Source organism: Anabas testudineus, chromosome 8, assembly GCF_900324465.2.
Source record: "Anabas testudineus chromosome 8, fAnaTes1.2, whole genome shotgun sequence".
Lineage (NCBI taxonomy): Eukaryota > Metazoa > Chordata > Actinopteri > Anabantiformes > Anabantidae > Anabas > Anabas testudineus.
The window spans coordinates 6,879,547-6,905,367 of NC_046617.1; the positions used below are offsets into that span (position 1 = coordinate 6,879,547).

Below are 25,821 nucleotides of genomic sequence, written 5' to 3' on the forward strand. Positions count from 1 at the left end.
AAATAATAAAGTAGTTATCTTGCTGTGCTGGTCGTTTTTATTAACCAGCAAAGTCTCATTCAAAAAGTCACCGGAGGCGTGACACAAGCGTAACATGTCATTGGTGAACGGCCCGGGGGAGGTCATTAGAGGTCAAAGACAGCGGCGCTGATTGGTCCATCAGAGGGGAGTGGACCAGGTCGTGTTACAGATGGTCAGGATGCCACATTTTGCAGCTGACTAACCTTCACCTGGTCATTTGTACAACTAAATGAATAAATCATTACATATAACATGGACTGAGAATGCACCCTATATTAAAAGCAGTTAGTATTCATTACAGTGACGCACACACTCAAGCAGCTCTGTTCAACCAGCTACTTCACAACCATGAAGAGGATCAAGGTGGGATCTGGCTCTTGAAGCCGTAGTTGAGTTCAGCTCCTCCACTGAGCAGCAGGTTTATGCCGGTGCAGAAAGTGGCATCAGCAGCGAGGTACAGGGCAGCCAGTCCACACTCTGCCTCAGTCCCCATGCGGCCCGTCAGCTGTTTGAGAAGAAAACAAGTCATTTCTCTTTCGGTTTGCAGCTCCACGAATGGGGCTTTGCAATGTGCAACTATTGTTTTTTTGTGTGCTCCTGTTTGTGTTCCTACAACTGCTATATGCCGTTTGGCTCCTGACTATTTGTCATGTGAACACAACATTTCAAAACTCTGGGAACCGAGAAGTTCCTGATTTTTGCAAGACTTCATGCACAAAAAAACAAAAACTAGAAACCTTCCAATGCCTTATATGTGGTTTCCCATCTTTTCAATCGTATATAATTGTTGAACTAGGATGCATTTACACACTTTTAACCCGTGTTCACGTGGCGATTATCGTTCATTTGAAGGGGGAAATACATTACGGAGCCAAGAGCAGCACATTGTGGAGGATCCAGCCAAACGACAAAACCACATGTTGAGAAAAAAAAAAATCTGGTTCAGCTTTTTTCTGCAACATAACATTATGTGATTGAGCAAACCACCGTGCGCACCACTCATGTGACATAAACTCTGCATTTCTGCTGTTTGCCTCGATATCGTCACAAACCACTGTGCTGTGCCGGCATCTAATAGCTTTAAACAAATGAATGCATTCCTTTAACTGAACTGCCTGGATCATATTTCATTGTCTCAGCAGCACACCGAACAATACACTCCCAGCCATGCAGCTCTCTGCCTTGTTTTAACAGGACAAATGTCCGTCTGAATTCAGCCTTATATAAACTGACGGTCCTGGCAAGACTCCATGCGAAATTCACTCATCTGAACTCAGTGAACCCACAGCTACGAACTAGGAATGTCCCATTTAGACTTATTATTTGGATTCTCACAGTCCAGTATTACTTGAATAGTTGGAAAAGAACAACAAGAACACATTTTAAAACATATACCTAAATGGGATGACAGATAACAAGTGCTGTTGCTTTATTCCACTTTCTTTCGCTCTTCCTTCCACCATGCTTTATGTAGAGCAAGCTGAGACTCTTAGGGACCACCGTCTGGTTTCTGCTCTTCATTGTGTCTCTCTGTCAGCCTCAAATTGCTTTCTTTTCTTACTAGTGGCTGAAAGAAAAGCTCTGATTGGCGAAGCAAAACACAAGCTGGTATAGAAACTCTGCTGTTTAGAAGAAGGCCTTAACATTTACAAGTCAATGGACACGTCTCACTGGATGGACCTGGATGATTAACACAACACTGTCACTGTTACTTCATAGTGATTTACAGTGAGACACAGGGTGTTTACTGACTTGTAGCTGGATTCCACTTCATAAAAACTTAAGGTTTCTCTGCAGTGCTGGTGTGTCAGGATGTTTCTTTAATATGACTGTGCTGCACTTTGTTTACTCACTTTGTCTGTCTGTTCAATTTTGCTGATTTTTATTTTTTAATTGAACTCGATTACATGATTCATGCTTTGCAAAAGTAGCTGGATTCTTTTCTTTCTTTCACTACTGCTGTAGCCTGTTGCCACATCACAGTAGGTTTACAACTGAACACCCCAAAGTGTTAGTGCTATAAAAAGCTTTTCATGTCCTCCTGTGAGAACCTACCTGTGCGTTTTCCCCCATTTTTATGGCTTCTGCCGCATCTGGAGTCTGTCCTGCCAATTCTTCCCACAGGGGTGTCATCACATTACCTGGAGAGATGCTGCAACACATGACACATAGTACAATTACCATTACAATTGAACAGGCACTTTCTGAAGAAATGATGAAGTTAATACGGGGGAGAGCTGTTCTGTTGCTGAAATGACGTTGATGGTTCAGAAGCTGCTGACTGATGACAAGTTCTTGCAAAACCGTATCTAAAAGAACATCATTAGAAAAAGTTGACAAAGAAGAAAAGTTAAAGAAGAGAAAGAGAGAAAGGTGACAAAGTCAGCAATAAGAGGTTATAATGGATCAGGAGAGAGAGACAGACACGGACTGTTAGTGAATAGACACACGCACATAGGTACCTCATCAAATGTAAATGTGATTCTTATAGAAGACTGAAAAAGAGGATGGAATAATAACTAGAAGTGCTGTGATCACTGTAGGTGCAAGAACAACTGATAAAGTGTGAAGAGTTATAAAGATGGGGAAATGCCCTATTTAAAACAAAAAGCTAACTCTCACTGAAATCTTTCTAATTAGTGAAAAAACAAATGAAGAGAAGAGGCTGACTGAACCAGTTTGAGCACAGAAACCAGTTTGGCTCACCAGTTGACTCTCACATTGTAACGACTCTCATCCACAGCCATCGCCTTTGTCATGGAGACTATTGCCCCCTTGTGGAGAAAACACAACATTACACAAGTTCCTGTTCAGCTGATGGTAAAATAAAACATACCACCGTGTTGCCCTGACAATAAACTCACCTTGGTGGCAACATAAGGTACAGCATCTTTCTGCCCGATGGTCGCCACTAGACTGGAAACATTAATGATGTTCCCCTGACGCTTCCGCAGGTACGGCAACACGTACTGGGGACAGATTTAGACTAATCAATTCAAAGACATCACATTTCATCATGTGGTATGATGGTTATTACATTTAATTACTACTGAACATTTAATGTTGGAATTGAAAAAGCACCGAAATATTTTAGTGACATTTTTTATTTAGTGAATTAATAAATTCCACTCTTTAAAATATTATTTCATGTTTGACATTTGGCGAATAGTGTGGAGATGTACTGATAATAGTGTCTTTTCTAATATTCTTATGTTAGACTGTCCAGTTGCATAAATCTCTGTGTCTGTAAACAGGCTCATTGTAAACTGCCTATTTGAATTTTTTACCGAGCTTCAAGGTAACAGACCTTGTCCTCACTGCAGTTTGGTACAAAAAGGCTGGTGGCACAAAGGACAGTGAACCAGAATCTGTGCTGCTTCTGAATTGCTGAGCATGTTTCGTGGACCCAGATTGAATACACTGTTTAATAATAGCCAAAGGATTTAGGACTGACAGCGTCAAGAAGACACGTCCTCACAGCTTTGCTCTGCCTCCACAGGAGTCAGTGTTTATAGGAGTAAATTAAGTCAATTCCTTGTATTTTCAATGCGTTTTGTATGTTCACATACACACACATTACTTTAGAAGCCAAGAAGTAGCTGATGAGGTTCAGATTGAGCAGATCTCTGAACTCCTCGGCTGTGGTGTCATCAGTAGGTTTGTGAGGCGGGTCTGAAGAGAATGAGAAGCAGGTCCAAAGCAACGAGAGAAACTAAGTAACAGCATCATCATCATCATCACTATTTCTGCTGCAGGAATAAAACAAAGCAAAACAAATGTGAGACTCACGCCACCCGGCGTTGTTGACCAAGCAGTCGATGTGTCCGTATTTCTCCACTGTGACTGCAGCCAACCTCTGCAGAGACACAAACACACACACGTGAACAAAGAAGCAGGCCGGAGAGAGACAAAAGAGCTGCGGTACATTCATTCAAGCTGGTTTACTTATGTCAGGCTAAAACACGTCTAATCAAAACTAAAACAAGGAAAAACAATAATGAGAGCTGGAGGTGAAGTCAGATGACACAATCATCAGGACACAGTAAGAGGCCTCTGGTCTTGTGACCATGACTGTAAACGTGTGTACAGTTTAACCAGGCCTGTAACACTGAAGCTGCCCTTTACCTTGATGTCTTCCTCTTTGGAGATGTCACATGTCACAAATCTGCAGGATCCCGGCCCTGCTTTGTTTAGCTCTGCTTCTAGAGCCTCACCTACTGCAGCTGGAACACACATATGATGGCTTTGGATAAACGTATGGCCACAAATGCACGTTTAAATCTCTCTCGGTACACAGTTACAACAGGTGCACACGATGTAAACACCGTAACAGTGAACAGTGCTGCTTCATGAGCTACTGTGGAAGTAAACAGGAAACCGTGCACAGTGTGATACAAACCTCCTCTTGCACAAAACACCACTGTGGCACCGTTCTCCACTAAAAAACACAAGAAGCGAAATGTTTAGCGCGCAGCTTCTAATCACAACCAAACCGCTGCACAGAAAACCCAAACTAACATACCAAACACCCGGACGATCCCTCTGCCTATCCCTTTGGATCCTCCAGTGACAATGACAACTTTGTTGTGGTAGCGCAGCGACATGTCTGCCGCAGAAAGCTGCGCCGCGTCGTGCTGTTGTTTTCCAGTCGTTTGGATTTTACGCAGCGACTCTGCGTCTTTTCGCACTTCACGGACGCGCGTCAGCAGCTCGGACACTTTCTCAAGTCATGAAGTCCCGAGTGTTTGTCAGTGTGAAGTTCAAAGTTCCTCAAAAACATTAGGTTTGCTCTGCTGCCTTCAGGTACAATCCGGATTATTGGAAATCAAAAACTGTCAATAGTACTTTTTGTTTAATTAAATAAATGTAGGTTGTTAGAAACTATGACTTTTTTTTACTCTTTTATTATTATTATTGTAATGATGTGCTTAATTTTTTTGTTTTATTCTGTGTTATTTTTATTTATTTTTGTCTACGTGCCACTGACGTCACATATACATTTAATTTCTAAGAGGGTCTTTAAGAAGCTCTGGAAACTTGTAAAAAGTAAAAAACAGTCAACACTGGGGAAATTAATATTATTAATATTATTAACTTTAATAAAAAACTGGACATATATCCAAACCTTTATGGATTCTAAATAAAGACATCAGCTGACTGCAAGACTGCAACAACATCAATAATAGCCGTAATAATAATTTTTAAAGGGTGGTTAGAAATGGAGATACTTGAGTGTAGATTTCACTATGTGTCTAAAATAACCACAGTTTCCACATTTATATTTAATATAAAACAAGCGCTGGTCTGCTAGGTCAGGTGTCAGTAGTTTTATTTGCTACTGTACAGCCTTATTTTGTAATTTAAAACAATTTAAATTTAAAACAATAACAGTGGAGCTATGAAAACATTTTAAGGTGACATGGAAATAATACTCACCATGTTTGTGGTTTCATTACAGTGTGTCATGATTCTCCACATCACATATATGTAGGCTATATATACATATATATGATACACAGAGACGCACACATACATGTAAAAAATGTACAGTATGTTTAAGAAAGAGTGTAAGGTTGAGAGGTTGACATTTTAGGGCGAGAGGGTTGCTGGGGGCAAAAGAGGGGGAGAAGAAGAGGCAGTGGTGCTCTCAGATGAAGAGGGCCAAAGATTGAATTTCAGCCCAACAGCATTCCCTGAGGGTGTACTGAGCAAGAGAGAGCACAAGAGAGCAAGTGAAGACAGTGAGTGACCTACAAACAAGTTTAACTATCTTAACTTCACCCCGGCTGCAGATTAACACCACAACAGCTCGTGGAGGAGCTACGCTTCTCCCTGTGCCACCTCCCCTCCCGAGCGTGACCCATAAAGGTGGGATGATACGGTGGAGGAGGAGGAGGAGGGGTTCTCTGGACATCATGATGAGGGAACTGATACACACACGGCCTCAGAGGGAATGATGAGCCCGAAAGGTACCTGAGGTGGAGGTACAGAAGGAGAGCCATGATTACTCTGGAGGTGATCAGTTGGAAACAGAAACTCTGGCTGACAGATCGTTGAGAGAAGGACTCAAGTCTGAGTTTAGTTTCAACCTGGTGGACTGGACGTGCTGACAAACTGGTGATGAGCATGAAGCTGACTGTATGTATGGAGATTTTTTGCACAGAGGGACTAAATAATATGATTGAAAATACACCAGAAAATCAGAGAATAAGAGTTAAAAGGACAGTTTGATGAAATCTCTACCACAACTGCTTACCATTAATTTATAGAGAACTAAAACTGTAGAATGATGCTAATGTCATGTTGAAAACTTAAAACCTGTAATAAATGAGTTTACATAGTACTGAAAAATGATCAGATCTTGACTTTTATAGACTGCACTTAAACTTAGATGGTACCCTAGCTAAGACTGATGTGACCATAAATCCTCCTTCATGATGTTTTGTTGAAACGGTTTTAGAGAGCTGTTGATATATATAATCTGATATATGTTGACTATATGGTCATTGTGATGTTCAGCTGATCTAAAGGGAGAGGACAAGAGCAGTTTATATTATTCCTTAGCACCATAACAGTTTCTTTTTCAGCTGCCCATACTCATGTTTTCCTATTCTGCTGTTTCTGCATTGGTAGATTTTATTTGTTCAGAGCAAAAGACAAAACAAGAATAGAGAGACAAGACAGTCTAAAAACAAGGCCTGAGAGATGGATGATCAGGACAGGGAAGGAGACACAGGAGGAGGAGCAGAGAAGACGGAAAAGCAGAAGGCTGAGGACATTGGCGATGAAGACAAGCGGACCAAGGACGAGCACAACAAGCTGGAGAAGGAGAGCAGTGAGAAAGAGCCGAGCAGAGAGACCGGGAGGAAGAACCGTCACTGTCAGTGGAGAACTGGCTGTGCCCTGTCTGAACGCCTTGCCATCAATGTGTCAGGGATGCACTATGAGACCCACCTCCGCACCCTAGCCCAGTTTCCAGATTCTCTGCTCGGTGACCCCAAGCGGCGGCTTCGCTACTTCGACCCCCTGAGAAACGAGCTCTTCCTGGACAGGAGTCGCACCTGCTTTGATGCCATCCTCTACTTCTACCAGTCAGGTGGAAGGCTGCGAAGGCCCACCAACATCCCGCTGGACATATTCCTGGAGGAGCTGCGGTTCTATGAGCTTGGAGAGGAGATCATCGACCGCTTCAAGGAGGATGAAGGTTTCCCCAAGGAGGAAGAGAGACCCTTACCCACCAACGAGTTGCAGCGTCGCCTCTGGATGCTGTTCGAGTATCCAGAGTCCTCAGGTGGAGCCCGGATCATTGCCATCATCAGCGTCATGGTCATTGTGATCTCCATTCTCATCTTCTGCCTGGAGACTCTGCCAGAGTTCAGGAATGAGAAGGAACAGAGGGAGGTGAGGATTGTTCACGTGGTGCTGACACATACAAGAGCTGCCTGTATGTGTGAAGGCGCAAAGAGTGCAGAGGTTAACAGTGCGAGGACGTGACGAGGTGAACATACAAAGACAAAAGGTGCTGACAGGCGTCACTTTGCTAAGCATGAACCAGCTCAAGTGTGATCAAAGAAAGAGGAAGCATAGGCAGTAGACAGAGAAGAGGAAGCAAGCGCATGGTTTTTCTGAGATTATTTTGGACGTGTTGTAAAATCTGATCCACTGAGATTGTGGGGAAGGAGTGAAGGGGAAGAGGAGCAGTAAAAGCGTTGGTGGAAAAACAAGAGTAAGGACAGACGAAAGGCAGATCAAGCAGGATTACTGTTAGAGGAGTTATACGTTGTGGTGATGCTATGTCTTGCCAGCCACTCAGGGATGACTGCCTGAGCCAACAATTGCATTTATATGAAGTGGATACTTCATAAATACTGAGAAGAGAGAGGGAGAGTAAAAGGGGTTAGAGGTAGAGAAGTAAGTAAGTAAGTGTGAAGGCAAGGAACGGGGACGGGTTTGTCTCACGTTACCCCTTGGAGATATAAAGGGCTATATATAGTGGAAGGATAACCCTTAGAGCGCATCAACACATAAACCAATGCCTCTATTAAGAAACACTGTGACTCATAAGCTACACACCAAATCCGACACATCAGCTTTTCTGATGACTGCCGCAAAATGAAATTAGCCTCACATGTGCTCCGGTAGCCTGGAGACATGTTGAACTCTGGAAGTTGAGACGAAGAAGCTGTGGCACACAGTGCTCGCTGGATTTAAGGTTCCCATCACCACCTAGACTGCTCCGTTCCTCCAAAAACATAGACGTAGACAGATAACCTCACACGATCAGAGCACCTGGTGGTTTTAAACACTACAGAGATAAACTCAAACCCAAATGTAAAGCTGTCCCACCTCAGCACACGCTGAGGGAAACTGGACACGATGAAAACTGATAAAAGTAATTTTCGTTTTCGTTCTGATGCATAGTTAGTTTCTGTTGCTTCTGAAAAAACATATACAACTTAAGTAGAACACTTACAAAACTAGTTCTGCTAATTAGCATTCATAAACACAGTATAAACACATAATAAATAGTTTATAACACGCTCTAATGGTAATGATACTAAAGTACATATATACTTTTATAACAACTGCACAACAATTTATTAAATACTTATCATAAAAGGTGAACCAAAATCATTGTCTCGAAATCTGAATGGAAAAGATAAAAAGTCATAACCACTGCACCACAGAGTGTAAACCAGAGCAGTTTTCCAGGAGGCTAATGGCCAGAAAGGAAATATGAAAACATATAAAAATACAGTATCAGTGTCAACATACTGCAACATCAACGCTTCATCAAGCGTAACTCTGTCTAGCCTGTTAAAAGCTACTAATGCCAGTCATGTTAAACCTGAACTTACTCCCCAGAAAAAAAAAAACAGGAAAAAAAAAAAAAAACAAGCCGTCGTGTTAGAGAAGTTTCAAATGCTTCAGTCGTGCCGGTGTCTGGGGTGTAACACAACCTCATGAGCCACATGAGCGTAATGTTTTTTTGTGTTTAAATATAGCGAAACTGATTGATATCAAAGTCTGTGAGGAAAAATAAAACCAGGGGAGTGTAAATCGAGAGGACAGGAAAGTTAGCGCAGTGTCACAGAGCTCAGAGGCGCGAGTGGATCCTGATGACAGATGTCATACTTTAAATGTGCTGAGGACAAACTTTTGTAATAATCGCTTCATCTCACTTAACTGCTGCGCCTCTCCTGTTCACTCTGTCCCCGTTTTCTGTCTGTTTACGCTCATCTCCATGGCGCTATTTGTTATAATTATATCTTTTTCCAGCTCATATCAGATAAACAGCAGATGACAGAATATAAAAGGTGCTTAGATGTGTTTTTTCTCTTTTAGGTGCAACTGTAACCACTTTTTCTTCATTCTTTGTTTTCCAGCTATACACGACCATACCTCACCCCACCATTGAGAACGAAACCATCTTGATCCCACCTGGCTTCACGCCCTTCCAGGACCCCTTCTTTATCGTAGAGACGATATGCATCTGCTGGTTCTCCTTTGAGCTCATCATGCGCTTTCTCTGCGCCCCAAGCAAGATTCACTTTTTCAAAGACGTCATGAACACCATCGACTTCTTTGCCATCATTCCCTATTTTGTCACTCTGTTCACAGAGATGGCCAAGGACAAGGGAGCCCAGCCGTCTGTGTCTCTGGCCCTTATCAGAGTCATCAGGCTGGTTAGGGTCTTCAGAATCTTTAAACTTTCTCGTCACTCCAAGGGCCTCCAGATCCTGGGACAGACGCTGAAGGCCAGCCTCAGAGAGCTTGCCCTGCTCATCTTCTTCCTCTTCATCGGCGTCATACTCTTTTCTAGTGCTGTCTACTTTGCCGAAGTGGACAGGCCTGACACGGCTTTCACCAGCATCCCCGAGGCTTTCTGGTGGGCGGTGGTGTCAATGACGACGGTCGGCTACGGGGACATGTACCCAGAGACGGTCGGGGGAAAGCTGGTGGGCTCGATGTGCGCCATCGCAGGCGTGCTCACCATCTCTTTGCCCGTGCCCGTCATCGTGTCCAACTTCAGTTACTTCTACCACCGAGAGATGGAGTGTGAGGACACCACAGAGTACCGCCATGTCTCCACATCACTCTGGGAAAAGGACCAAGAGGATGAGGAAGAAGATGATGACGGAATGGATGAGGGGGCTGAAAACATGGAGGATTATACACCCCTTTACGGGCAGAACAGTCCTCCCATCAGCAGGACTCCTCTGACGGGCCTTTGTGCAGGACAAGGGGCTGGTGATCAGAGAGGAATAAACTTCTACCTCAAGGAACCTCTGGTCACTCAGGTCTGACACCGAGCAGACAGACAGTAAGATACACTAAATGAAAATAACGTTAGAGTGATAAAGAAGAAAACGTGTGTATGCAAAGACTTGCACTGATACATGCACCTGTTTACTGTATGCCTCTCATGTGGTGATGGTTTTTGCATTTAAAACTTCTGTATGATTATATTTGACTGTCAGATATACAGTAAGCATCTCCTTATTCTCACCATGACACACACACACACTCCATACACGCTGCTGTTTTAAACATACACGTCAAGATTAATCAAGAAGAACCTTCTGTTCGCCCAAATCCACCTGTTGCACGGTGAAGCACATTGTAACTACTCTACAAGTTGTCATTTCTTTTCTTAAACCACGTATATATGACAGCCAGAAGTCATAAACGTCTTGCTCATTTTGGGCGACACAAGAAAATAATTTCCCAAGTAAATAAATTTGTCCATATATGTAGAGCAGTTTGCTAGAATGTGGACATTTTTCTTGTTATCTATTAGTTGACCTGCTGTGAACAAACTGAAACATTAACACATTAAAACTCAATCTACACAGCAAACAGAAGATCCTAGATATGGAGACAGATATTCCAGAGAAATATTAATTCAACATTTGTATCTCTAAAATGACTGTTTGCTGATGTTCTTGCTGCCATTATGTGAAAATGAAAACACTATTGTTGCATGCTGGAAGTTCATTCACCACATACCCATCTGCTATTGTTAAGTGTACTGCAGCGCTTTGTTTGTCTCTGTGGCACTGTAATCTTGCATTGACGAGGACAGGCATATATTCTGAGGGCTGAGGGTGGTATGTGTATGTATTTATATCTTTTACTTTAATAAAATCATATTTCAGCACTTATGTCATGGATTTCTGAATTCCTTCCACATGACGCCCCTTTGCAGTCACTGTGCGAGCGTGTGAGGGCTGCTAAAATCTAAACAACCTTTTTAAAAGCATCATGAGGCATGTATATAGTATTTTCGGAGGGTGTAGGTGTAAATTAATAGCTTAGTTTTATGGTAAACTGAATGAGAGGAGTACAGCTTGTGAATTAAATTGTGTGTGTGTGTGTGTGTGTGTGTGTGTGTGTGTGTGTGTGTGTTCGGTTCTGTTCTGTTTCTGTGATCCCGCCTCTAGATGTCAGACTGTGTTTTAAAACAGCAGTGCTGCACAATCCAGGAAACCCATTCATTTATACCATATGATCCAGATGACTTACATTATGTTATTTTCACTCCATTCTCCTCAGAGAAAGCCATGTGTTGCTGTCTGGCCTAGAGAAAAAGCTGATGGATTTCTGTACAGGTTTTACTTACTACAGTTAGGTTAACTAGTGACTAGCTGTCTCTCTATATGTCAGCCGTGTGACAAAAACTAGCAACCAGTCCAGAGTGTACCTCTTACCCAATGACAGCTGCCTCTTATCGGGAAAATCACTTGACAAGATAATGTATAGACGGATATTGGCTTCTGTGTTTCTTATGTTAATTCAAAGTTAATACCTATGGACCCTGTGGAACTCGGGGACATTTCTAACACAAGAGAAGCGAGACAACAAACATCTCCATCCTGGACAGAATTTAGCCGGATGAATGTTACTCATTATTGTTGTGCTCAGATGAATCCAGGCTGACTGCTGGAGATGTGGAAACAAAGACACAAATCATTTTTATTTATTGGAATGGTTCCCACGTGGTTCTATTTTGACCTAACCCTGAAAACAACAAAATTATAATTGGGTTTTGAATTGAAGTATTTCTTTTAACAGAAAGGTTAAAATAATTATCGGTGGCTTGTAAGAAAGTGATAGTTGAAAAAAGAAACACCTTGTTGATGGACTGATGTAGGGTACTACATTTATGTGATGGGAAGAATTTTACAGGACAAAATACACAGATTACCATATGTTCCAACTTTAGAACCAGACTTTATGTACATACCCAAATACACAGCAGCACAGTGCTTTAGGTCCTCACTGTCTGCGTGACGATCCACATGCCCATGTTTAAAGGATCTTTTTCTTTCTAAGATGTTCATTTATTGGAGTTGTTTTATAGTTTTTGTGCATTCTTTGTTTACAAGTCAATAAAAAGGAATTACTATGCTGCAGCCAATCGTTTAGTTTGGAGTCCAGCAAATGAATCCAAGTGAGTTTTATTTAAATTTCAGGCTATATCAAACTTAACTAACTGAATTATTAAAGAAACCCTGAATGGTCCCAAACCTTAATTGTTTGGCAACAATAATCAGAAAATACCTTATGATACTGTACGTTTAGGTTGAAGTAAAGGAAACAGACGGGGTTTTGGAGCAGATGATGCTCCTCATAACCCCCGCCACCCTAACAAATACTCACAATCTCAATGATGGCTACAGTGATTAAATTCCTGACCCCCCTGTTGCCTCAGATGGTGCGATATCCCCACGAAGGGACAACTCTCTCTCATGCTATAGGACAGATTAGTGCTTTATTCCACAGACACCATCAACCCCAAACTCCAGGCAATCATCACAAATTTGGATTTTACATAGTTTCAGACAAAGTTGCACAAACTGTGACACGTCAGATTTTCAGATTCCTGTTAAGCACTGACCTGCTACATTTAACCTTTTCCCTTCACCCCACTTGACTATCTTCTCTGACGTGCAGGGACCCAAAACTAACGTCAGTCCTGCCTGAAATTACCCACATTGCCCTCATGCTGTCTCGGAAGAATGAAAAGGATTGACGTCTTTCTGGCCATCTGCCACTCTCCGATTCCTCTCCCATCCCTCACCCTGTCCTGCCTCGTCCATCTCTAACTCTTCTTTGAGAGGATTAAGTGTGTTGGTATCTCGATGTGACTTTGTCTCATCAATGTGTAAGCGCAGCCTCGTGTGTAGTGTGTGCACTTTCACTCGTGTGTCTGTTACAACTTTTCCATCCAGTAATATCTGTTTGCAGGATTTTTCCTGTGTCTTTAGTCGTCAAACGCTGACGCATGTCCCCCTTTTACCTGCAAATCCCTCCACAGATTGTAGAAGTTACTTAAGCGACAGAGGAGGCACAGCAGAAATTTCATTACTTTAAATAAATATTTAAGATTTTATTACAATATACACACAACCTGGACCTGTGAATTTGAGTTAAGGATGTAGGGTGGCAGCTGATGAACTTCTATTTAAAATGAAAGGCAATTCAGTGGGAGAAGGAGACTGATGAAGCTATTTTATAGCAATTATGAAGTCAAATAATGACAAAAGTAAAATAACTAGTAAATTTAAACATACAACAAAATTAAAACAGCATCTTGCTTATTGCAGACACCAGACCACAACAAGAAAAATACAAATCATAGATGATATAGACAATATTAACACCAACAGTGACTGCTGCCAGGGAAGGATTCAAGAAGAGCACCCAGGACTGAAATGTAAAGAGATGCAAAATGGTAGAGAACTACTGTATATAAAAATAATGTCTGTTGGTTGGACGTTTGTTTTGTTTACATAAACACGTGAGTATTGCTGAGGGATAGTTGAACATATTGTGAAATTCTTTCTAACCAGTTAAATAAGAAGACTGATTTTCACCTCCGTACAGTGAATATGACGCTTCAGTCAGCAGCTGGTTAGCTCAGCTTAAAGCAAAGGATGGACCCAGAGAAACAGACTGGCTCTGTTCAAACTGTTCAAAATAAATGAGACATGAGAGGGTTATCAAAGTGAATAATGGTATTGCTCAACATGTGGAACTATTCCTGTGACTTATGTTTATTCACTTCATCTCCTGCCAGCATAGTAACAGAAAACGAACGGAGTTGCACAAAGGTAAAGAAGCAAGCTACAACTCATGATTGTGCAAAGCCCAGTTGAAACAACAAACACACTTTCATCAAAAGCAGATTCTCTGGTATCAGGCATATTTAAGGTTTAAAGTTCAGGCATTCAGGATCATTTAAGCTTGGTAACAAAATGATAAATCAGGACAGTGGTACAGTTCTAAAAAGGAAATAACACAAGCAAGTTAGGAAAAAATCTCTGTTTAAGGTCTTTGTTGCAGCAAACCATAGAGCAAAAATCTCAGGGCTGTCTTTAAGGGCCCTTCTCGGGAACATTACAACATGTTTACGTTTTAATATCTATGAATTTTACGCTCGAAGTAATACTTCGATCAGCCCTGTCAATCAAGACCAGTGAACTCAAAATACAACTAATAAACAGCATCTTAACCAGTCAGAAATCTACTGTTAGACCGCCACTGGAATCTAGAGAAACAGCTGGGCGGTACACTAAAGCGGGGGAAAACTGAAACGGAAACAGTGGTGGTGAAATCCAGTCAAGGCAGGTCGCTCGGTGGGATGGCGTGCCTCCTATCATAAGCAGTGTCATCACTCTCCTCGCCATCGCTTACTTCATCCAAAACCCTCTCCCTCTCCTCATCCTCTTCCGTTTCACTCTCTCGCCTCAGCCGCTCCCTTTCCCTGTCTCTCTCTCTGTAAGCGCAAGGCAGTGTGGGTATCTGAGAAGGCAAAGAAGAATGAAATGAGATCAGGTGACCACACAGCCTGTATTAAAAAAAAATGACATACTTTAGAGCTGTTAGCATATCTTCTGATTTCTTTTTTATAATGTAAAAAATGGTAAATCATTTTTGTAACAAACAGGAGCAAGCAGACAGAAAACACTTGATCACTACCTTGTGAAAATCATGTATCTTGACAACTTGACAATTCTCATCCGTTAATAAAAACTTGTCTTACTATAAAGCTTAATCCTTCACTCTCTGAATAATTAATCCCTAAAGGCGGAGTACCAGTAGTCTTAACTCTGCATGTTGTATTTTCATAGTATTGCAGTAGAAAACAGAATCAGAATCTCCAAAATCATTGCATATCTACTCAAAGCTAAATTTAAAGTAGCATTTTTGCACAGAGCTACGTGTTTTCAGTTAAAACCAGAAAAAGCAGTGGTGGGTAGATACCTGGTTATCATGGCTGGGCAGGGCGCAGTAACCCGGCTCCGTCCTGCGGAGGAGGCGTGGTGAATGAGTACGGAAAGGCCGGGGAGAGTGGGAGCAGACGGAACGCGGAGATGGAGAACGAATGGAGCGAGGTGATGGAGATCGGATAGAACGGGATGGTGAATAAGTGATAGAGTGGGACTGGGAGAGAATGGGGCCGTGGTGGTTTTGTTTGGGTGGCCGAGGGGAGCGGGGTGGCAGCTCAGGCGGTTTGAGGGGGTCAACCAGGTCCATCTCTGTGAGGATCGGTGGAGGAGGGATGAAATCGAGCTCCTCTTCATGTTGAAGCATTTGCATTTCTGCTGCATCGAGTTCAGTGAGTTCCGCCCTCGACAAATGGTCCACTATCCCGGCACCGAATGAGTCCCCCACCACATTGATGGAGGTACGCATTCTGTCACTGAGTGGACAAATAGTCAACAAATGAAATGATGAAACCCACCAACAGCTGACTAACACCAATACTGTACAGTGCATCTCACAAAAAGTAATTATTTTAACTAAAAAAGTTGTTGAGCAGGAGCTAAAACAGTCAGAGCAGTGATTCCTGTTTCACTGGCACTCCCTACACCTACGCACTCTTGCTTATCAGACACCTGACTTACAGCAGCCAGTCGACAGCGATGAGCAGACTGATGTCTTGGGTGGGCAAGCCGACAGCAGTCAGGATCAGCAGCATGGTCACAAGTCCAGCACTGGGAATACTGGCAGCTCCAACACTGGCCAGAGTGGCAGTCATACTGTGGAGATAACCAATTATAACAACTTTTATGCTGATGGAAGGACTCCTCGGCGGCAAAAACGATTTTATTATTAACATTTATTTCATGTGCAAAGTGTAATGTAAACGTGAACATATAAAAATGAACTTTTCAGTTTAAGTCAGCACAACACCAGAAAAGGCTGAGGTCAAACCACATTTAATAGTTGCCAATCAGAGAACTTTGAGTGCGTTCACTGCTGATTCAGCATGCTTAGTCAGCCGAAAGGATGCCAATAAGACCAGTAAACTTGGTGTGTTAGAGCTCTACAAGATGTTGGACACTAGCTGTTTTTAGAAACAAAGGGGTGAGAGGGAGTCTGTGTGAAAACTGTAGGATTACTGGAGAGATAGTGTAGATTTAGCACAGGGTTACTTTAATGACATACTCCACATTTGTCAATCAAGATTTTTTTACCAAAAAAACAAAAAAACTAAACAAAAAAACTAAACAAAACAAAAAAACTAATTTGAAAATTAACAACCCACACAGATTGGTACAGAAATACTATTATGTGGTTTCATTTGCAAAACCAGGTCATACAGCAACAACCTCCCATTTACATGTGTTCATTTTTCAGTCCACATAAGGCTTTCGTGTAATGCGAAATATTTACTGCAGTTCGTGTGTCTACAGCATAACACAATCTCTTAATGTTTCCCGACTTAAATCTTCAATGCTCTAAAGAATGTTGCTAGTCATGGCATGTCCACAATTAGAGGAATTATCAGCTCATGTTGGTCCCAGATGTGACTGCAGACCAGTTTGGACACTGCTCTAACCCACGATATTTACTGCACGATCCTATTCGTCTACTCTCTCAGAGCTCTGCCTTACATCTTAATCATATTTGACAAACTGCAATGCCAATTATCACCCCACAGTAGGCTTTCAAGAGATTTACACACCACATGTGGACTTGATTTTAGAACAATTTCTCCACAGGTCCTCCAATAGTCATACAGAACAAATTTAGATTAAGGAATTTGGTGGTAAGCAGCCATTGATGAAAGACATACATAAACAACGTCAAGGTTCTGAGCATCACTTGTAACCCGCAGCCACAAGAATTACAATCTGACCCAAGAAGACTGGTTCCAATGAGACTTAAAGGTTCATTCTGAAACCTCAGAAATAAGAAATGAATATGTAATTACTTTCATTCATTTGAGTTTTAGACTGATGCTCATCTCTATACAAAACAGAACATTACCTAAAATTGAAGTAAGACAAACAGAAGTCTTCTGAAGTTTTATTTAGTATGGTATTTGGTTGCTTTTGCTTTGCTTTTATCCCCTGGAATCAACATTTTAAATCGTTTATAACTTTGTATATGAACTAATATAAAATACTATACGAACAGCAAAAATAGCTGCAACTTGACGTGCTCTTCACATTTCTGTATTAATAGAGCATCCTGTGATGGTGTAAACAACAACCGACAACAAACAGCTTGTGACATGGACACAACACACAGATTTGTGCTTATCAAGCTGATTTAAGTTATAGGTTTACAACACTTGCATGCTGTATATTGATAAAGTTGAAGGTGTATCTCACACCTGAAATAAAGCCGAATCTTGAATGTCACACATGTGATACAAACACACTGTCGCTAAACTTACATTTTTCACTCACTCACACTTCCTGAGATATTTCTTTGATAAGCATTGAACCAAATCTAACCAGTTTATCCTTGAGTCTAACAGGACAGTAACACATTTAAAGCAATTCTCTCAACGAGATATCGAGTTAACGAGAATGAAGGTAAATGTGAGTGTGTCCTGTCTGCTCTCAAACTCTGAACACTGAAACAACAGCAACAACACCAGTTATCAGAAATAAAACAAGAAAATATCATGAGCTCTATACGGGCCAACCACCATGTGATTTACCTGACAGTGATGATCTGTCCACCATCTAGGGTGATGTCATTCATCTGGGCAATAAAGATGGCTGCCACGGCCTCGTATAAGGCAGTGCCATCCATATTAATGGTAGCACCTATGGGCAGCACGAAGCGAGTCACACGCTTGTCAATCTTCAGATTTTCCTCCAAGCAGCGGAAGGTGACGGGTAATGTCCCCGCACTGAGAAAAGAAGGCCCCACAAGATATTGAGTTAGAAGAAATAGGTGCAGATGTACAAATAACAGGAGCAAAGCATCTGCTGAACGACATAAAATAGGTAGACAGGTGGTGAAAGACAAAAGTGCAGAGGTGAGGGGAGGGAGGTAAGGGGGTAGAGATGAAAAAAAAAAAAAGCAGCAGAAATTTGAGTCGGCTGACAGGCTCTTCCTAACAGCTGGTGCAGGCCACTGTTGCAATCCTCCGACATGTGAATTAAAGGAATTTGATTCCCAGCCATGCTAAGCTCGGGTCATAATATAATTAGAGAAAACGTTGATAGGATTACCCATATTCGCTAAAGCCTCAGTAATGTGCCAAAATGACAGTTGGTTTCAGCAGCAGTGGTGAATCCCGGGCAGGCCAAGCCGAGCCAGGCGGGATACAGGGAGACCAGTTTGGCTGGTGGCGACTAATCCGACAGCTTAGACGTTTACAACACTGGATCTGTCTGACATGGGCTTGTCTATGATAGCCTGCGCTCACACTCATTCACCGCTGCTGTCTAATTTGTCAGCCCATTTGCGTGAGTACAAAATATTGCCTTTGGCTTTTTAAAAATGTGATCCAAATAACCCAAAGCATGCACCAGGCTCTGGCCGATCAATCATAGTAACTACAGCAGCTGCCTGAGAAATAGATGTTGTAAAAGAAACATGTGACGAACATGTGTTAACACATGCCCGCCCACACATACACAACACACACACACACACACACACACACACTACACTTCCTGCAGGCTTTCATACCTGCTAGCCGTGCCCAAAGCAGTGATCCAAGCCTGGAAGATTCCAGAGTAAAAAGTAAAGGGGCTTTTTCTGGTGATAGCGAAGAATATAGCGGGTAGGATCAAGCCGCCGTGGATCACCAGGCCCACGATGACTGTCACCATGTACATCCCCAGCTGCCTGGCCACCACCTCCAGGTCTCCAATGGCTGCAATCTTCCCCGCAATCAGAGAGGCAATGCCAATAGGAGAGTACCTGAGCCCAGAGTTAGAAAGAAATGAATTACTGAAGTGGGACGGACTGTAAATTACTCTCCATTGTTCTCATTTGCCTTTTAAGGACTTGTATATTTTTCCTATTCCTGCTGATGTGACATATTAAACTATGCCGCAGCCTAGCTGATTATTTTAATTATTATTTAATCTGTTTTCTTGATTATTTGATCACATCATTAAATGTTTTATAAAAATGTCAGTCCCAGTTTCCTAGAGCTCAGGCACCTGCAATTATATGGAAACACAAAGATTTTCAGGAGCTGGTACATCAGAGCTATCTAAAAACTGAGATTCATTTTTTTTTAAAAGAAGAAAAAAGTGTTTGCTATTTTAGTAATTTTCTGGTGAAATGTAAGACACCTTATCAATCTTTAATCATTGTCAAAGGAGCTTTTCTCTCTACAGGAGGACATGACATATTCTTGGATCTCTGGTGTCCAGCTTTGGTGTGCAGTTGTTCCTGGACACAGACCGCTGTGGGACATATAAGTTAAAGCAGTGTTCCCCTTTAAGCCATTCCTAGTCCGAGTCGAAGCAGGTCCTATCACGACAGCGGGCTGCTCTCAGGTCAGCTGCATGCTAAACCCCGAGGCTGGCATTTACTGACAGTTGTTTGGGGGAATATGCCTTGTATATGGTTTGATGGATGTGCTCCTTGTATGATACGTGTTTTTGTATACACTGGAATCTGTGTTTGGCTAGCTCCATAGGCCCATGAGTAATCTGTTTATACTGTGTGAGTGATACGAACAAGGACACAATTCCTTTGGTGTCCAGCTGCACATGTAGATGGCCTAGGAGAGCTGCAAAACAAGCATCCTGCTGTTTTTCTTCCAACCGCCTACCCTGCTCCCCCCTTCCTTTTCCGTCCCTGCTCTGAGTGCCACTACATTCATGCTTTCTGTGCGACCAGCCGGGGTCCTGCAAAGCCTCAAGGCGTGCACCGATCTCTGAAGGCATGCTCCTACAAGCATCCTTTCACGTCCCGCTGTCCCTCCTGACCACATCTGCTTTCTGCTCTGCTGCCAAGTGGCTCCTCTGCCGTCGGTGGATCCATTACATTTTGGAGATCTTCCACCCCGGCTCCCCTGGGAGCCCACAACATTGTTCCTGCTACTCCCCAGCATACCACAGACTCCAGCATGTCCCAGGGAAACCCTCTCTCTCTCTCCTTCCATCTGTCTGTGTCCTTCACCAACACACTTTCTCCCTCTTCATCTGCCTTTCTCTCCTTTTCAGTCTTCCCTGTTCAACCCTGTTGCTTCTTCTCATGTACACAATCGTTGCCTTATCCATCACTGTCACTGACCTCTGTGTATGGTATCTCCAGAATGTCAAAGCAATGCAGCCGCTGGCCCGCATGAGCGAAAACAGACATATGTTGTCAAACAGTCGCATATGCTGCACGCAAATGCGCACAGGGAAAAGAAGACACTGACCACATGATCATGGAAACCATCGTCATGATGATCTCGTTGAGGATGTTGAAGAAGTCACACATTATCTTCCCCCGTTCGCCCATCCGACCCATGCAGATCCCAAAGGTGATGAAGAAGCCTATCAAGCCTTTGAGACACAAACATACAGTACAACAGTTGTCGATGCAAAGCAGCAAACATCAGGACAATTTACATTAAGATGAGGTGACTGGACAACACAAAGCAACCACTGCGATATCAGCTCTGTCATCAACTCACCAAGCACGTTCATGCCCCATTTGTATTCCAGTTTCTTCCTGTTCACTAAAACAGGGTCAGTTTGGTTTAGTGCTGCAATTGGCACCTTTTTCAGCACCGTCTGAACCTAAAGGGAGGACAGAACGACGTTCAGATTGAGCATGGTTTCAGACTGCAACTGAACTCACATGATTCCAATTCACATCCCTGGTTTTGTAACTCACATTGTGTGTGACCAAACAAAGGCTTGGCAACGTCAAAGTAAACTCAGATTTGTGTTTAAAGAAAAGGCTAAACACAGAACAAGAGATTATCATATAAAGACAACAAAGGGAAAGAAAAGAAAGAGAAGATGGTTTAAAAGGGAGGGATGATTCCTTCCTGCTAAAGCAATTGTGTCATTTGTGACAAATGAATCCCCGATGAGTACAAACAAAAAAGCAATAAAACTTAGATGCGAAGAAGAAAAGAAAAAAAAAACACACACACAGAACATCACAGGGAGAAGACAAGAGAGAGTAGGAGGCTATAAGCTCGTGCTCAGCAGTGCTCCCCGTTCACCAGCAGATGCCCTACTGTGGTAAATAAGGATATAGCATTACAGATGTTAAGAGATTAGCAGTAGCAGAAGGGCTGACCCTCACCCAGTCAAACACAGACAAACTACTTCTAATCATTGAGACACACACGCATGACTGAGAGATGATGGGAAAAAAAGCATTTGGATAGAAGAAGGCAACTGTCAAATCACGATTGAGACTTTTGGATTCTGGTTTAAAAATGATCAGCATGGACAAACAGTGGCTGTTGTGCTATGTCCAGCATTAGCCAGCTGACCATTACCATTACAGTTAGTGAGATATTACAATATTCTTTTTATTTTCGTTGTATTCATGAATTCAAATATTCCAGTCTTGTCTGTGGCAGTATTATTTTTATAATCCTTTAATAGTATTATTTTTAATTTTTAATTTATCCTTTAATAGGAAAAGTACACTTCAACCACTTCAAGGACTGTCCAGTTGCAGAAGTCAGCCTTGGCCTTTTTTGGTCCTTCTGTAGCCAAATCCCCTTTGAGTCAACTCATGCTTTCACCACGCTTGCTAACACATGTAGAAAACATTGTGTACGAAGTCTAGAGGGCGATCAGGCTCTCTAGAGACTCACAGGTCGTTAACAAGTCAGGGTAGCTCTTTCATTCTGCCACACTGCTCATGTGCACGCTTGTGTCTTCCACTTTGATCTTTATATGTTAACATAGAGAGGCATTTCCAATATTTTATGCTACTTTATAATACCATAATTTGGACAGCATTTGAATTCTGAAGCACAATCTTAGAGTTCTTAGTGACACGTTAAACAAAGTGGATGGATACGAGCTGGATGATAGTCACACAGTGCTAAAGCTTCTCATACAGCATTATTATCATAACTGGACACTAAAGCTCACTGTTGAAATCTGTTCTAATAAATCAGTTTCTCCAAACAGCTTCATCTTCATCTTGACCTTCCTCCACGTGTGTATGTTACATTTATATTGATACAGAACAGCCATAATATTATAACAGTACAAGTACAGATTCTTAGTGGTACCTGTTGGAAGCAGGCCTGCACCAGGTTCTCAGGGAAGAGGTTTCGGATCAGGTCGAGGAAGGCGTCCAGACTGCTGACCTCCTGGTTCTTAGTGTTTGTACTCGTTGTCGAGCCTCCCCTCAGCTTGGGGTTCCCCGGGTGAATCCCCAATACTAAGATTACCCCGAGGACAGCAGCAATTACAGTGGTGGACATGTAGTAGACCATGGCTCGACTACCCATCCTGCCACTGGAACGGGCGTCTAGACCTGCCAGCCCTGAAACAGACACACAAACAACAGTGTATTCACAGAGAATCAAAACAATCCCTGTACATGTCCATCTATTTGTAAATGTTTCTTGAGAGTCTGACACTTGAAGTACTGTGGTTGGTAGTTTTTTTCAACCCTGATCCACAAATATTTCATGAAGTATGAGTTTCTTAAGATTTCCAACCAGGATTCTTATGAAACTTTGTGCAAACCACAAAATTCTTTTAAGTATTTTTGTGTAATAAAAAAATAAAAAAAATTGGGATGTGCTGCTGGTGGCGTTTGTCCACGATGCCAGCACAGCAACTGAACACAAATACTTCAGTTCAAAATTGATCTTAACTTAACATAAGAATGTTAACTTGGGTAACCTATAGTTAGTATGGTAACTAGTAAGCTAATTTTTTTATCCTTAGATCAGTTTTTATTTTTATGGTGGCAAATAACAACTGAAATAACCTCAAGCTATTTTGCACAGAAAGGTCACGACCTTACAGAATTAGAAACAGAATACATAGAAATATTAACATCACATTCAAAGTACATCTGTGGAATTTGGAAAGTTACAACTTTCACATGTTGTTTGGTTTGTGGATATTAATCATATACAAATCCATTTCAGTGATGGTTGGTTTCAGTGACATGAAATAAAATGTTGGTGGTGTGCGATGGATATGATGTCTTTGGTTCAAAACGGTTTAACACGACATCAGAATAAGTTATAATAATATTAATAATGGATGATCCCCTTGAGAAAACTGTGGTTGGACAGTTGCCAGACTGTATGTCAGCGCTACTACGGGGTTACGGTGTCTTGTCCAAGGAGACCTCAGCAAGTAGCCAGGAGGAACCGGGCAACGAATCACTCACTCTGAGGCCACTGCTGATGCCTGAGCTAATGCTGCCCCATTAAAATATTACTGTCGTCCCTGGGTGGGCTCAAACCACCAACCTTTCAGTTAACAGCCAAACACGCTAACCAATTGCGCCACAGTGACCACAAAACACACTGCTACAATGGTAATGTGCTGATACTGTATGTAATGTTTGACCTGTGGTGTTTACGTTTTCAGCAATGTACTGTTCAATATACAGTTAATTACTAATGAGCATGTTAGCATAACATTTTTGCATACAATATTAGCATTAGTACAAATGAGGCTGACATAAATTTAATTCAGGTTTTCAATACAAACACTGCAGCTGGGTTTTGTCAGCTTCAATCAAAACAACATAACATCCATGTACACCTGCCTTTAATGCGCTGTAGCCTGTGTATGGAGTGTATTTGTTGTATGTACACAGGCTAACATGTGTGTGAACAGCCCTACCTGTGATAAGACTGGAGATGATAAGTGGCAGGATAAGCATCTTCAGCATCCTCATGAGGATTTCTCCAGGGAAGGAGACCATAGTGAGGGCAGAGCTGTCAGTCACCTTCATGTACCGCAGCAGCATCCCAAACACTGCTCCCATGACAACACCTGAGGAGAAGAGAGTGTTAAATACACAATGTTTTTTTCTGAGAAACACATGATTTCGCTATTATTTTAGAGTAAGGATGAATGGATGTGTTTTGGCTAAAATGACTGTATTATTATATGATCAAGTTTCGTTTTTGGGACGCGGTTTTTCAAACCATTTAAAAAGTCTGGTCATCTTGCCTCAAAGAGCTGCTTGTTAGTCTGAGTTTGAGCAGAGCAGCTTTGTTAGAGGTAAACATAATGAGAATTGGTACAATGCAGTAATACTGTATTAATGCCAACTATCAGAATATCTAAACTTCTGCAGCAGTACTGGCTTTCAGAAAACATATACAACAATATATGTTGTTTTACATCTGACACATAAGAGGTTCTCTGACTAATACAAACTGTCTACTGTAATGTAAACAAGTTTAAATTGAGATTAAAATCTGGGTGACAAATGACAGCCAAACACTAACCCATTCCTTGACTTTGCAGGGCTTTTTTGGACAAGAAACACAGCTATGCAGAAGTAAGTGTTTACAGAAGCAGATTAAAGACAACAACAAGCCTAAGCTGTCTCATGGGAAAACGACCATGAAGGACTGAGGACAGTTATGATCGTGTGTGCTAACATGTGCTACAGCACAAATGGCTATTTTCTGAATAATAAAACCAACCTCAAATTCAATTCTATTCAATCAGTAAAGAATGTGCTGATTTGGATATGAAAATATTTTAACCCACATAAGGCAGAAGTAAACAGAATAATATCAGGACATAGCGTGAGCATGGCCATGCGTACCCAAAACAGTGAGTCCCAGCAGCAGGTTGTGGGTGTTGCGGCTGCAGTGGCCGGCATCTTTGTACGCAACCTCTGTATTGTCATCTCGCAGGTTTTCTTCTTTCTCCTTTTCCTTTTTTGTGTTGGACTGGTTGGCTGTCGGCTGATTTGTCATCCTGCCTGTGGAGACATTTGGAGAGACGGCTTCACCAGTGGGAGATTACATGCTTTAACATAAGTCAGCATGTGCTGGCCTGCACAATATTCAGTGTGTGGTTAATGACGCACCCTTGGCTTTTTCACTGATTTGTCAAAGTGAAGACCCTGGATTGTTTATACATTTACATCTTAACAAAGAATTCTTCTCTTGAGTCTCACAATGTTACCACTGTGGCTGGCTAACTCTTTTCTTAAAGGAGGATTAGGGACATCCAAGGATGCCCATCACCCACTCACAGTACAGGAATGTCCTTTGGGTATTTGGTTTAGGTTCCTGACTTCAGGCAACCTAAACACAGAAGGCAATAGCTAAACAGGACAAACAACTAAAGAGATAAAATCTGTGCAATATCCTCTCAATGGGAAAGGCAGAATCTACACTCATTGGCCTCTTTATTAGGTACATCTCTCTCAGTTTTTGGATAGGCGGAAAGGTGATAATTCTACTACATGTTTATAAGTTAGGTCATATTGGGTGGTGAAGTCAAATTGGAGTGCATTATACAAGGTATCTCTACTGTTTTGGCCACCACAGGAAGAGATGAAGAATGGGTCAGTTAGGACCCATTAGATCTTGCCCCTGGCTGTCTATCTTTGATTGACAGGTAT

General features: G+C 42.0%; 3 protein-coding genes and 1 non-coding gene across 5 annotated transcripts; 1 reads left to right on the top strand and 3 right to left on the bottom strand.

Moving 5' to 3' along the window:
* Positions 1-14: 14 nt before the first annotated feature.
* On the bottom strand, positions 15-4,794 carry hsd17b14 (hydroxysteroid (17-beta) dehydrogenase 14). The gene is made up of 9 exons (XM_026366946.1): positions 4,544-4,794; positions 4,421-4,459; positions 4,147-4,244; positions 3,811-3,877; positions 3,602-3,693; positions 2,886-2,990; positions 2,728-2,795; positions 2,077-2,173; positions 15-526 (listed from the first exon to the last, which is right to left on the bottom strand). The coding sequence occupies exons 1-9, from the start codon at positions 4,623-4,625 to the stop codon at positions 380-382; spliced, it is 795 nt and encodes a 264-aa protein (XP_026222731.1). The 5' UTR covers positions 4,626-4,794; the 3' UTR covers positions 15-379.
* Positions 4,795-5,787: 993 nt separating this feature from the next.
* On the top strand, positions 5,788-11,174 carry LOC113163784 (potassium voltage-gated channel subfamily A member 7). Of its 2 annotated transcripts, none has more exons than XM_026362755.1 (3): positions 5,788-6,159; positions 6,655-7,422; positions 9,408-11,174. In XM_026362755.1, exons 2-3 carry the CDS (start codon positions 6,727-6,729, stop codon positions 10,326-10,328), a joined length of 1,617 nt encoding a protein of 538 aa, XP_026218540.1. In that variant the 5' UTR covers positions 5,788-6,159; positions 6,655-6,726; the 3' UTR covers positions 10,329-11,174. The 2 variants fall into 2 exon arrangements, with proteins under 2 accessions (XP_026218540.1, XP_026218545.1); XM_026362760.1 differs by having other exon boundaries at positions 5,788-6,138.
* Positions 11,175-14,646: 3,472 nt separating this feature from the next.
* slc1a9 (solute carrier family 1 member 9) lies at positions 14,647-25,168 on the bottom strand. The gene is made up of 10 exons (XM_026362742.1): positions 25,015-25,168; positions 24,075-24,227; positions 22,493-22,749; positions 20,921-21,026; positions 20,663-20,789; positions 18,970-19,203; positions 17,987-18,181; positions 15,936-16,070; positions 15,292-15,730; positions 14,647-14,829 (listed from the first exon to the last, which is right to left on the bottom strand). The coding sequence occupies exons 1-10, from the start codon at positions 25,166-25,168 to the stop codon at positions 14,647-14,649; spliced, it is 1,983 nt and encodes a 660-aa protein (XP_026218527.1).
* On the bottom strand, positions 23,668-23,741 carry trnan-guu. Its single transcript has one exon. It is a non-coding gene; the product is annotated as a tRNA-Asn (tRNA).
* Positions 25,169-25,821: the final 653 nt, after the last annotated feature.

Excerpts from the sequence above, each read along its gene's own strand:
- hsd17b14 (XM_026366946.1), bottom strand. The coding sequence starts at position 4,625 with ATGTCGCTGCGCTACCACAACAAAGTTGTCATTGTCACTGGAGGATCC. Across the intron at positions 3,878-4,146 it reads CCAAAGAGGAAGACATCAAG|AGGTTGGCTGCAGTCACAGT; the intron begins GTAAAGGGCAGC and ends GTGTCTCTGCAG. Across the intron at positions 527-2,076 it reads AAATGGGGGAAAACGCACAG|CTGACGGGCCGCATGGGGAC; the intron begins GTAGGTTCTCAC and ends CTTCTCAAACAG.
- LOC113163784 (XM_026362755.1), top strand. The coding sequence starts at position 6,727 with ATGGATGATCAGGACAGGGAAGGAGACACAGGAGGAGGAGCAGAGAAG. Across the intron at positions 7,423-9,407 it reads ATGAGAAGGAACAGAGGGAG|CTATACACGACCATACCTCA; the intron begins GTGAGGATTGTT and ends TTTGTTTTCCAG.
- slc1a9 (XM_026362742.1), bottom strand. The coding sequence starts at position 25,168 with ATGACAAATCAGCCGACAGCCAACCAGTCCAACACAAAAAAGGAAAAG. Across the intron at positions 18,182-18,969 it reads GCTTTGGGCACGGCTAGCAG|TGCGGGGACATTACCCGTCA; the intron begins GTATGAAAGCCT and ends TTCTTTTCTCAG. Across the intron at positions 14,830-15,291 it reads TGCCCAGCCATGATAACCAG|ATACCCACACTGCCTTGCGC; the intron begins GTATCTACCCAC and ends TTGCCTTCTCAG.